The 10,582-nt window shown below is 43.1% G+C and overlaps 1 protein-coding gene across 1 annotated transcript; it reads left to right on the forward strand.

The window, feature by feature from the left end:
* Window positions 1-1,696: 1,696 nt before the first annotated feature.
* C16H5orf47 (chromosome 16 C5orf47 homolog) lies at window positions 1,697-9,974 on the forward strand. The gene is made up of 5 exons (XM_054168269.1): window positions 1,697-2,144; window positions 4,322-4,410; window positions 5,921-6,023; window positions 8,754-8,803; window positions 9,200-9,974. The coding sequence occupies exons 1-5, from the start codon at window positions 1,697-1,699 to the stop codon at window positions 9,233-9,235; spliced, it is 726 nt and encodes a 241-aa protein (XP_054024244.1). The 3' UTR covers window positions 9,236-9,974.
* The last annotated feature ends 608 nt before the right edge of the window (window positions 9,975-10,582 follow it).

The raw sequence follows: 10,582 nt of genomic DNA on the forward strand, positions 1-10,582 counted from the left end.
TGGTTGGTGTTTTTTGTTTGGTTTGTGGTGTGGGCTGAGACTCCTGTAGTTCAACAAAGGACGTACTTCTTTACCAGGGCTCATGATTAATGGACATGATGAAATTTGCACTCTAGGATCAGTTTCTAATGATGCTATTTGGTTGCCTCTCTCTGGATTTAACATTCCCAAATTGCACTTTCTGGCTGCTCCCTCGCCAGGCCAAGTTGTTAGCTCAGGGTAGGAGGAGGGAGTCTCCGGTCTTTGTGTTTTGGGTTTGTGGGTTTTGGTTTGGTTTTTTGTGAGATCACAGCTGATACAAATCGGTGGTTGTATCAAGCCTGTGACCTCCTTTTTACCCTCTGCCCTTTGGAGCCCGCTGTGGATGCTCCCTTACCATTGGAAAATAAATTTTACTTTGGCAAGCGGTCAGGCTGTGCCTCTGGAAGTTTTTTCCGTCTTTTTCAACTGGAAGCACCAAATGCCTTTTTCTGACAGTGCATGAAATAGCTGGAAATCCTGGGATACTCCTCAGAAGAGTGCCGTGTTTTTTTCCTGCGTCCTCATGTCAGGCAGGAGCGGGACACAGGCTTGTTCGGAAGGTAAGGGTGCCACCTCGTGGGGTCCCTCTGCACAGCACCCTGGCCTGCCGAGGAGACAAGGTGACAGCAGCCCTGAAGACAGTGACTGAGTACTTTGAGCCTCCTCAGATGCCGGGGAAAGACTCTTGTTTGCTCTGTGCTCTTTTCAGATCTATTTGCAAGGACGACACGTTACCAGTGCCATTCATATGGCAGCTGCAGCTAAAACTGTTAGAAAAAGAGTTCATAGAGTTTAGTCTTTCTAATTTGCAATGCTTTCTCCCCTCTGAGCAGCTAAGGGTGCTGAAACTCTGGAAGTAATATGGTTTCACAGAATTTCAGTGCCAAAGAAAGAAATCAGCGGGACTTGTGCTCTTAAATGGTTTGAGACATCCTACTTGTTATTGTCTATGTCTCATAAATGCGCTGCTGCAGTGGGACAGGTCTGCAGATCGCCTTCATAGAGTCATAGAATCAATAAGGTTGGAAAAGTCCTCAAAGATCATCAGGTTCAACCTTCATGGGAAGGACAGCTGGCTGCCATGGGATCCTGTCACTATCAGACAAGGCACACGTGAGCCTGCTGTTGCTCGAAGGACAAAATGACAACAGGTATTTATTTAATGCTTCATAAATGTTGTTCTGCAGGTGGCTGGAGCCACCCCTCCTGCACTTGCTGATAAGCTGTTTGCAGTTCACTGGTGTGAAAATTCATTACATCAGTGCAGGACCTGCAGAGAAACTGCTTGTTCCTCCTTCTGGAGATTGCAGCAGAGGCAGACAATACATCACTGCCTTCAGCCCGGGGTCCCTGCATCACTTTATCAATAACTTCAGTGGAATACATCAGGATATGACTTCAGGCAGCAGGCTTTCTGCTAGGCCCTAACTAATGCTGGCTAAAAGCAACCTGGTCGAGCAGGTTACTGGAGAGAGAGGGAGAGAGAGAGCGGGAGGGAGAGAGAAGGAGAGGGAGAGAGAGAGGGCGAGTGAGGGCAAGTGAGCGAGTGCCTGAGGCTGGGAAGGTACCAGGCCTGCTCCTACTCTCTGCTCTGCACTGAGCTCACTGTTCCTTCCTGCTCCCTTTGTCACTGTCTAGCTGGGACACTCAAATGGGACGAGGGCGGTCAAGGAGCATGAGGCAGGAGGGGTGCTCTGTAGGCCCCCCCACACCACGCCTGCCCAGAGGACGGGGCCGATGGCGCTCTGCATCCCCCAGCACAGCAGCCAGGCCGCCCACCCCTAGAGCCCCTGCCTCCCCTCAGGGCCTTGCCTCAACCAGGCCTCTCCTCCGTCCTACTACACCACAGATGGCAGAGGCGGGGAAGCCACCCATGCAGCTTGTTTATGTCAACTGCTTTGGCTCCCACCGCTGTGGGCCCATTCTCCGCTACAGCAGGGGCTGCCGACAGGCTGAGGTGGGCCAGGCTAAGCCCACGCTTTCCTGGCCAAGCCCCACAGGGAAGGCTAGGAGGCAGAAGAAGACCACCCTGGTGCCCAGAGATGTGGCCATCCCTGCCACCTCGGGCAGGGCACAGGAGGTGGGGAGCTGTGACCTGATGAGGCATGTCAGCAGCTGTCACGGTAAGTGTCACTGACCTCTGTGACCTGGGCACTGGAGAGCACAGGGCTGAGTCCCTGCCCTGTCTTCCGCTTCTGTCGGGAAACCATTTCCCTGCAGTGTGCTGATGATCCTGGCCCACTGGGGGCTTCCCTCTCAGTCAGGCTGTCCATGTTGAGGGCTGAAGGTAGCATAACTGGGGTTTACTTAATGTGCCCCTGTACAGTCAGACTGTGGATTTGGGCAGGAGGTGGAAGATGATCTTAAACTTAGGAATGAAAAATGCAATCTTTTTGCCCTGATTTCTTAAGCTGCTGAGCTTACAGCATCCCCATCCTGTAAGGTGAGTTGGCTGTCTGCAGTGCCTGTCCTTTCTTGTGATAGCAATAAGGCAAAAAATAGCCTACATCCAACAGGGCTGCTTTGTTATGGAGTGGCTGGAGAGCTGCCAAACAGAAAGAGACCTGGGGGTACTGATTGACAGCTGGCCGAACATGAGCCAACAGTGTGCCCAGGTGGCTAAGAAGGTGAATGGCATCCTGGCCTGTATCAGGAATGGTGTGGCCAGCAGGAGCAGGGAAGTCATTCTGCCCCTGTACTCTGCACTGGTTAGGCCACACCTTGAGTCCTGTGTCCAGTTCTGGGCCCCTCAGTTTAAGAAGGACATTGAGACTCTTGAACGTGTCCAGAGAAGGGCAACGAGGCTGGGGAGAGGCCTCAAGCACAAGCCCTATGAGGAGAAGAGAAGGCTCAGGGGAGACCTTACTGCTGTTTACAACTACCTGAAGGGTGGTTGTAGCCAGGAGGGGGGTGGTCTCTTCTCCCAGGCAACCAGTACCAGAACAAGAGGACACAGTCTCAAGCTGTGCCAGGGGAAGTTTAGGCTTGCGGTGAGGAGAAAGATCTTCACAGAGAGAGTTGTTAGCCATTGGAATGTGCTGCCCAGGGAGGTGGTGGAGTCGCCATCCCTGGAGGTGTTCAAGAGGGGATTGGACGTGGCACTTGGTGCCATGGTTTAGTACTCATGAGGTTTTGGGTGACAGGTTGGACCTGATGATCTTTGAGGTCTTTTCCAACCTTGTCAATTGTATGATTCTATTACATGCTGAACTTGTGGCTCTTTCCTGCCTCTTCTGTAGAGATTCCTGCCCAACCAGAGACCCACCATGTTGCTGGCTCCCTCATTGCTGTGACAACTCAAAGATATTTCTTAATTTGCTTTCTTTGTGACTGTGACCAAAGAAAGTTGGGATGGGCATGGGTGTGGTTGCCTTCTTTTATAAAAGCAAACAAAAAAGATTAGGCAGTTTTCAACTGGTTGTGATCTGTTATAAAACATAGCTCTGCTACACAGGAAAAAATGCAATGAAAATGGTGAACGTGCACTGGCTTCTGGAGAAGAAGCCTGGGAGTAAGCTGGAAATGAAGGGTGTAACCAATAGGGTGGTCTTGAATTCTACTAACTTTTTGTTTTTGAGATATTTTAAGTTTCTTGTATTTTTCCTTCCCTTTAAAGCTGTTTTTCCAAAGAGGCGGTCTGTGGCTATCAGTAGCTCAAAGCCTTGCTCCGGAGATGTAGCTGCCTTAGAAACCTGGTGTTGGGGCTGTGGTTGCCTGGAGCATGCTGGCTTGCCTGAAGCCTTGCTGCATGCAGGAAGGGTTAGGCATGCATCTGTGACCACCTTCAACAGCCCCACAAGGGTTGACCTTTTGCTCATGCCCTGCCTGTCCAACAGCTCCTTGGAAAGCTCCTGTCCTCAACCCCCTAGGAACTCACCTAGACCTTTCCTCTTTGTGACTGTCTTGAGTCCAAAAGATCAAGTTGCCCTTCTTGATTAGTTTTTTTTAGTGCTAGCAGAGGTGATTTGTCTGGTTGCTTGCATCAGTCTACTCACCTCCTCCTTAAGCTCAGGCAGAATTTTAGTAGCTGCCATAGCAAGGGGAAAAACTGGGAATTAAAAGCTGGTTTGTATTGCTCAGAAACCTATTGTCTTGATTTTTGGCTGCCATACGGTTTTGAGATCCATTTTGTGGAGTTTGCCCCATAGTTATGAGAGAGGAAGTAAGCAAAGCAATAGTCAGTATGATGATATCCTGTAACCTGCTGGGACCAAAAGTAAGTATCCCTCTGGAAGACCTACAGCTTCCTCAGGAATATATTGTAAACACTTGGAATATGCTTTCTAAACTCTCTTCCTAGGTGACCTTCGAGAGGCTAAAGCTGACACCTTTGACTTTCCCTTCCCTTCAAGAAATGTTGATAAAGTAATTAAACGAAAGAAGCAAAAGGTATTAAAAGTGGGAGCTGAATTAGCTGCCTTTGCATTTGAGAGAATTACTTCCTGCTTGTTCTGTGTATGTCTGTGAGAATGTGTGAGGGAGACTGAATTGAATTGGTAGTCTGTTACCGAAAACCTTACTTACAGAAAAGAAAAATGGTATTATTTTCCCTCTCTGGAGGCTTTAAAGTCCTGGCTCTCATTCAATAAAGCACTTAAGTGTGTGCTTACCTTGAAAAATGAGGATATGGTGTTGACTTAAAGCCTGTACTGGAATGGTTTGTGGGATTGTGGCCAGGGTGCTGCACACCTTGCTGGGTGAAACCCAGCAGGGAAAAAGCTCTGCAGCTCCTCTTCCTCTTGTATTTTAAGCAAAGAAAACCTACAGGTTACAAATAAGCAAAGACACCAATCAGAGGTATTAACAGCATACTGCTGGCAATCCAAAAATCACTTTCTGTTTCACAAATGCATTTCTGTTCCTGTTCAGTAGTTCAACAAATACTTGAAATTTTAAAAGGCACAGTTGATAAGACAGTAACTCATTATGAGATTTTGGTAATGTGTGAAGCACAAGTAATCAGCTAGTCTGCAATATAGTAATGTCACAGATACTTGATTTAAAACCAGCAAAATACTACTGACTTCAGAGGAACAGCTAATAACATACTACAGTATTGCTCTTCCAGTACATTAAATAGTCTTCCAGAAGAATGAGGACTATGTATTATGTTTTAGCAATAATTGTCCATGAGAAAGAAATTACCTTAAGATTTAAACTAGTTTCACGGATGGGGTCCAGCAAAAGTCATAATGGTAGCATGTTAACAGCCACTTACAGTTGCTAGGCTGCCTCTCTCTCTGAATGCCTTTGTCAAAGGTTCCAATTCAATATTTCCAGCACACAGGCTTGAAATGTCGCCACTCTAGGTGGAACCTTATTCCTCTAAAATAAAGGTCATCAAGATCTTTATACCAGATTCATATAGATTTTGACATGAAATAGACAAGGCTGTTGCTGTTCTGCAGTTTGAGCATGGGGTCTGAATTGTGTGGCTGTTGAAAGATTTGGAAAGATTGCATGAGAGAGATTTTGTTCCTTGAAAAAAAATAAGCAATCTTAGCTTTCCCTCCCGTTTTGGATGACTTTGAAGAGAGCTTAATGGCTTTACACACTTTCATATGCTGTTCTTATCTAGAAGGGCACTTCACAAGTCCTGGATAAACAACAGTTCTAGGAGGATGAATGTGAATGAAGGAGGGTATCTCATGTGGGAAAACATGGAGTAATTTATATATATATATATTTATATATATTACTTTTAAATAGAGTTGATTCTTCCTATTTTATATCCCACACATATGTCCCTCCTCTACATCTCCCCCCTTCAAAATCCTCACAAAAACCATCTGGACTTCACAGTCATGCTGTAGAATTCAACATTCTGCATTACAGATGTTTTACTGCAAACTTCTTATATGCTTCAGTGAAAAAAAAAAAGTTCCATTTAATTTTTCAGTCCAAAGTCTGGTTTAAGGTCTGGAAAGTCATTTCAAAAATGACTGAAGAAAATGAGAAGTTCAGAAGACGCCTCTTGGCTTGCAGTCAGCTTAATGGAGAAGGTAGGCACTGAACTGATGATGTTTGATATTACTAGAGGAAGCAAATTATTAATGCAAGTGCTTGGACATAAGGTCCCTGAGTTTAAGGTTAATTCAACTGTTTGGGTAGTAAGTTTTTAAACTCACAAATGATGGAATTCCTGACATACTTTAAACAGTTGTAGCTGTATTTGAGAATGCCTTGTGTAAGAGACTTCTGTGTATGCAGTAAGGAGGAAGGGTGGCAAAAGTGTTTGCTGCAGTCTGACATGAACACCATGAACACAAAAATACCTGCAAGCTTTTCTGAACACATGAAATATGTCTTTCACAGAGCAATCTAAGACAGTACTTGTTTGAATAATAACATTTTTTGTGGTTCATGTAGAAAAATAGTGGTTGGCTTCATGCAGACAATAAGTAAATTAGATGTTCCCCAAAGGTAGCTGTAATACAATTTAACATAACCATCAAACATGTTCTCACACTGTGCCCTGAATACAGCTATTTCATTACTGGAAAATGACTCAGGAATTAAAACTGGTGCTCTGCATCAAGCCAACTTCAATTAGAGACATTGTAGTTGCTGCACAATTTAAGATAATACAGTGCATGCTTACAAATGTAATTGGAATTTCCAGCCTCACAGCCTGATGAGTTTTTAGGCAATGGAGGCTGCTAATCCATGAAGAGTTACCAGACAAGGTAAAAAATAGCATCTTCCACACAGAACTTCTGCTTAGGTTATATTTGAGTGGATGGAAGTTTTCCACATACGGGCATGTTAGGGTAGGTACCAAAATGTATGCCCGTTGTTGCCTGCATTCTCTTTTTGTACCATGTTGTGTTGCACTGATTATTTTCTTGGCATGCATGTGCACATCTATTCCCTCAAAAATTTTCTTCATGAGGAAAAAAAGACACAAGTGCGATTCTGGTTCAAAACAGAAATCTGCCTACCCCAGTGAATGTGTCCTCTTACCTATAGCTGATGTTCTTGGGGTAGTAGGAGAAACTCCACAATGTGCTGCAACAATATATTCCACAATTAGTCTGCATCATTTGGAAAAGCACATCTTCTGTTTGCCTTAAAGCCAGCTCCTGATTAATTCTGGTATTATGAGATGCTGAGTATTAATTATGTGCTATTCACAGTCCTGATACCAATTAAGATTCCACTGGCCTCTGTGATATTTCTGTGCTGAGGAGTTCCAGTCTACTAAATCTCTCCTCATATGCAAACTGTTTCCTGGCTCTGATAGTCCTTATTCTCTTACCTTTGCCATCAATTAAAACACTGTCTGCTTCTCTATATGGTGCAATGTTCATCCAGATTATTGCTCATTTATTTTTGCTGTATTGAGAAAGCAGCTGTAACACTGTATCTCTATCTGTACTTATGCCTGTGTGAGCATGGGCACTCTTCCTCCTGAACTCAACTCTTCCTGATAAGGCAGGAGGGGTTTGGTGAAGAGGGATTGGTGTCTTTTGGGTCAGTAGTGACTTCTGCTCTAACAACTTTTGCAGAAGCCAATGTAACACTGCGCTTCTCTACCTAATCTGCCAGCTTCTGCATACTTGCTTCTACAGCTTAGCTCACTGCAGATGTTTTTGTGTACAGTTAAGATGTATGTATTATGGATATGGATTAGTAGCTTTAGAAGAGTAGATTTAGACTGGATGTTAGGAACAAGTTCTTTACTATGAGGGAACAGTGGTACAGGTTGCCCAGGGAGGTAGCTGATGCCCCATCCCTGGTCATATTGAAGGTGAGGCTCAACAAGCCTCTGGGCCACCTGATCTAGTTGAAGATGTCCCTGCTTATTGCAGAGGAGGTCGGACTAAATGACCTTCAGAGGTCCCTTCCAACCCAAACCAGTCTATGATTCTATGGATGTGCACATGCAGGGCACTGAAGAACAAAAATGTCTTCCAGGATTTGAGTCTGCTCGCTTTCAATGAAAGTGAGAACAAGAGAAATGAGACAAGGAAAAACAGGAGTAGAAAACAATTAAGTCACTGCCTCCACAATTTCAAGTTACTGTGAAAGCCCCTGAAATTCTGCTGATATGTGATCTCCTGGGTGGATTTACGGTCTTGAACATAATGATTGCTAATTTGCTTTTCTGTTTGTTATGGATATGCAATGTGCTGCCATGCCAGGCTTGTGGACAGACAGGGCCCATTCTCTTTTCAGATACTCATTTCTTTTTGTCATCTGGAAGGAGCACATTGTCTTTATTATTAATTTCCATTAACTTAAACCCAAATCAAACCAATCAACTAACCACCCCCTCCCCACACAACATTTACTCTATCCTTAATTGTACCTCATTTATCAGAAGCCTCAACTGAGAATTCACAAAGCTCTATTTAGGTGAAAACCATAAATTCTAATGCCTGCTTTCTAATTAGCAGATTTTATACAATATCAAATCAAAGAGATAAGTCTTCTATCAATCTGATTTTTGTCATTAAACAAGAAACAAATGGAATAATCATAGCAATTGATTAGATCTGGACCAACAAATCTAAATAAACTAGGTTCATTTTTATCTTTTCTTTTTACTAGATTAATAAAGCTAGAAAATTAGTGCTGCATTTTATTGCCTGTGTAAATAGTATTTTTGAGAGAAGAAAAATATACTTGAATTCCAATGCTACCTATTTAGTCCTTGAAATGTTGCAATTAAGATTAGATTCATTGTGACTAAAACTGACAATGTTCCCCTGTATAATATTCCCCACCAGGTAATGGCAGGAACCAAAGCTCACAGAATGAGGTGTCCTGCCTGGACAGGGTATGTATGGAGTCCATTAATTGCAAGCTTAAAGGCTAAAATGGGCAATCCAAGCCTATTAAAAGATTGATATTGTTTAATGTTATGAATAAGTAGTGGTTGTATTATTCAGTGTTGCTGACATTGGGCTCAAATGGTTTTAAAGACTTCAGTCATGTTTGGGAAGCAGAATAGCTCTGTCCTCAGCAGGAAGGGCAGCGTGTACTGCCAAGGCTGGGAGGTGGATTTTGCATTTCTGCTGATCTAAATCATTCTGTGATGGACTACAGTGAGATCCAAAGAATCTGAACAGACTCTCTATTTGTCACACTTTACATGTGTGTTTTTTTTTTTTTTTTAAATATATTAAAATGAATGCAACACTTCTCTCTTACTGCTTCCTTTTTCCCCCTCTAGGAGTCATCTCTATTTGGCTGGGCAGCAAGAAAATAAAGGAAGATCCAATCCAAAAGGAAAGCTAGAAATGGTGGAGGTTTTCATTTTGATGTAGTTCTTACTGAAGTTGGTGGCAAAGACTGCAAATGATTTCAGTGAGCACAGGTTCTCTGTTGTTTGTTTGGCATATGTGCTTCTGCTGTTTAAGAGGTTTGTTTTTACAGTGGCTTTTAAACAGCTCTGTTGTGAGAGAGTTATTTCAAGCCATTAAGTCTAGTGTTTCACTTAGCTATTAGTTTTCAAAAGTGTTTAAGGGAGCATAATATTGTGACAGTTTCCTTGAGAAAGAATAGATACACATTTAGTGTTGACTCTCTATTTATATCTGGGTTTTTCTAGCTTGTCAGAATCATAAACAAACAAGTTCAGTGAGGCAGAACTCCCTACAAGATATAAAGAAACACTTTTTTCTTCTGCTCTTTTTTTTTTTTCCTGACTGATTTGAATAAATTTGACTTTATTATATTAAAATAATACAAAATTACCCTTCTGTTCACTCATCCATTTATACATGAATCTCAGCAAGTATTTTGAATATGAAACCAGGTGAATGTTTTCTGTCTTGCTGCTCATTGTGAAGCACATAATGATATCATCATAATCAGAAGGTATTGTTTACCTAGCTGACTTCAGTAACACAATATCATTTTCTTCTGCTATAGACTTTGGTACTTGAACTGTTGATTGACTGTTAAACCCTTTAAAACTAGCAAATTGTGTAAATGGAACATGAAGACTGCATAAAAATAGTAAGTATGTGGATTTCATCTGTGTAGAGAAAGCATTCAGCTGTCACAATTAGACATCGTTGGTGTCAATAAAAGGATTTTTCTCTCATTGCTTAAGGTCTTATTGTTTGCAGATATCATGACTAGAATATCAGTGTTGAGCTTTAATAACATGCCAGTGATTGTCATTGAGCAGCAAAGCATTTGGAAGGGTTGAATCTGTCTCCTTAATAGTAAAACTACAAGTATGCAACTGTAATGTGCCTTTTTGATGACATCTCATAGATTCAGAGAATGGTTTAGGTTGGAAAGGACCTCAAAGACCAACTAGTTCCAATCCCCCTGCCATGGGCAGGGACACCTTGTACCAGACCAGGTTGATCAAGGCCTCATCTAACCTGGCATTGAATGCCTCCAGGGAGGGAGCATTCATGACCTCCCTGGGCAATCTGTTCCAGTGTCTCACCACCCTCACTCTAAAGAATGTCTTCCTAATATCCTGTCTAAACCTACCCTCCTCAAGCATAAGCCATTCCCTCTCATCCTATCACCACAAGCCCTTGTAAAAGTGCGGTGCCCTCTGAGTCCTGCCCAGACCCATCTGTCCTGGCTCTCC

This window comes from Dryobates pubescens, chromosome 16 (assembly GCF_014839835.1).
Source record: "Dryobates pubescens isolate bDryPub1 chromosome 16, bDryPub1.pri, whole genome shotgun sequence".
In the NCBI taxonomy this organism is placed as follows: Eukaryota; Metazoa; Chordata; class Aves; order Piciformes; family Picidae; genus Dryobates; species Dryobates pubescens.

Excerpts from the sequence above, each read along its gene's own strand:
- C16H5orf47 (XM_054168269.1), top strand. The coding sequence starts at position 1,697 with ATGAGGCAGGAGGGGTGCTCTGTAGGCCCCCCCACACCACGCCTGCCC. Across the intron at positions 4,411-5,920 it reads TTAAACGAAAGAAGCAAAAG|TCCAAAGTCTGGTTTAAGGT; the intron begins GTATTAAAAGTG and ends TTAATTTTTCAG. Across the intron at positions 6,024-8,753 it reads CAGTCAGCTTAATGGAGAAG|GTAATGGCAGGAACCAAAGC; the intron begins GTAGGCACTGAA and ends ATTCCCCACCAG.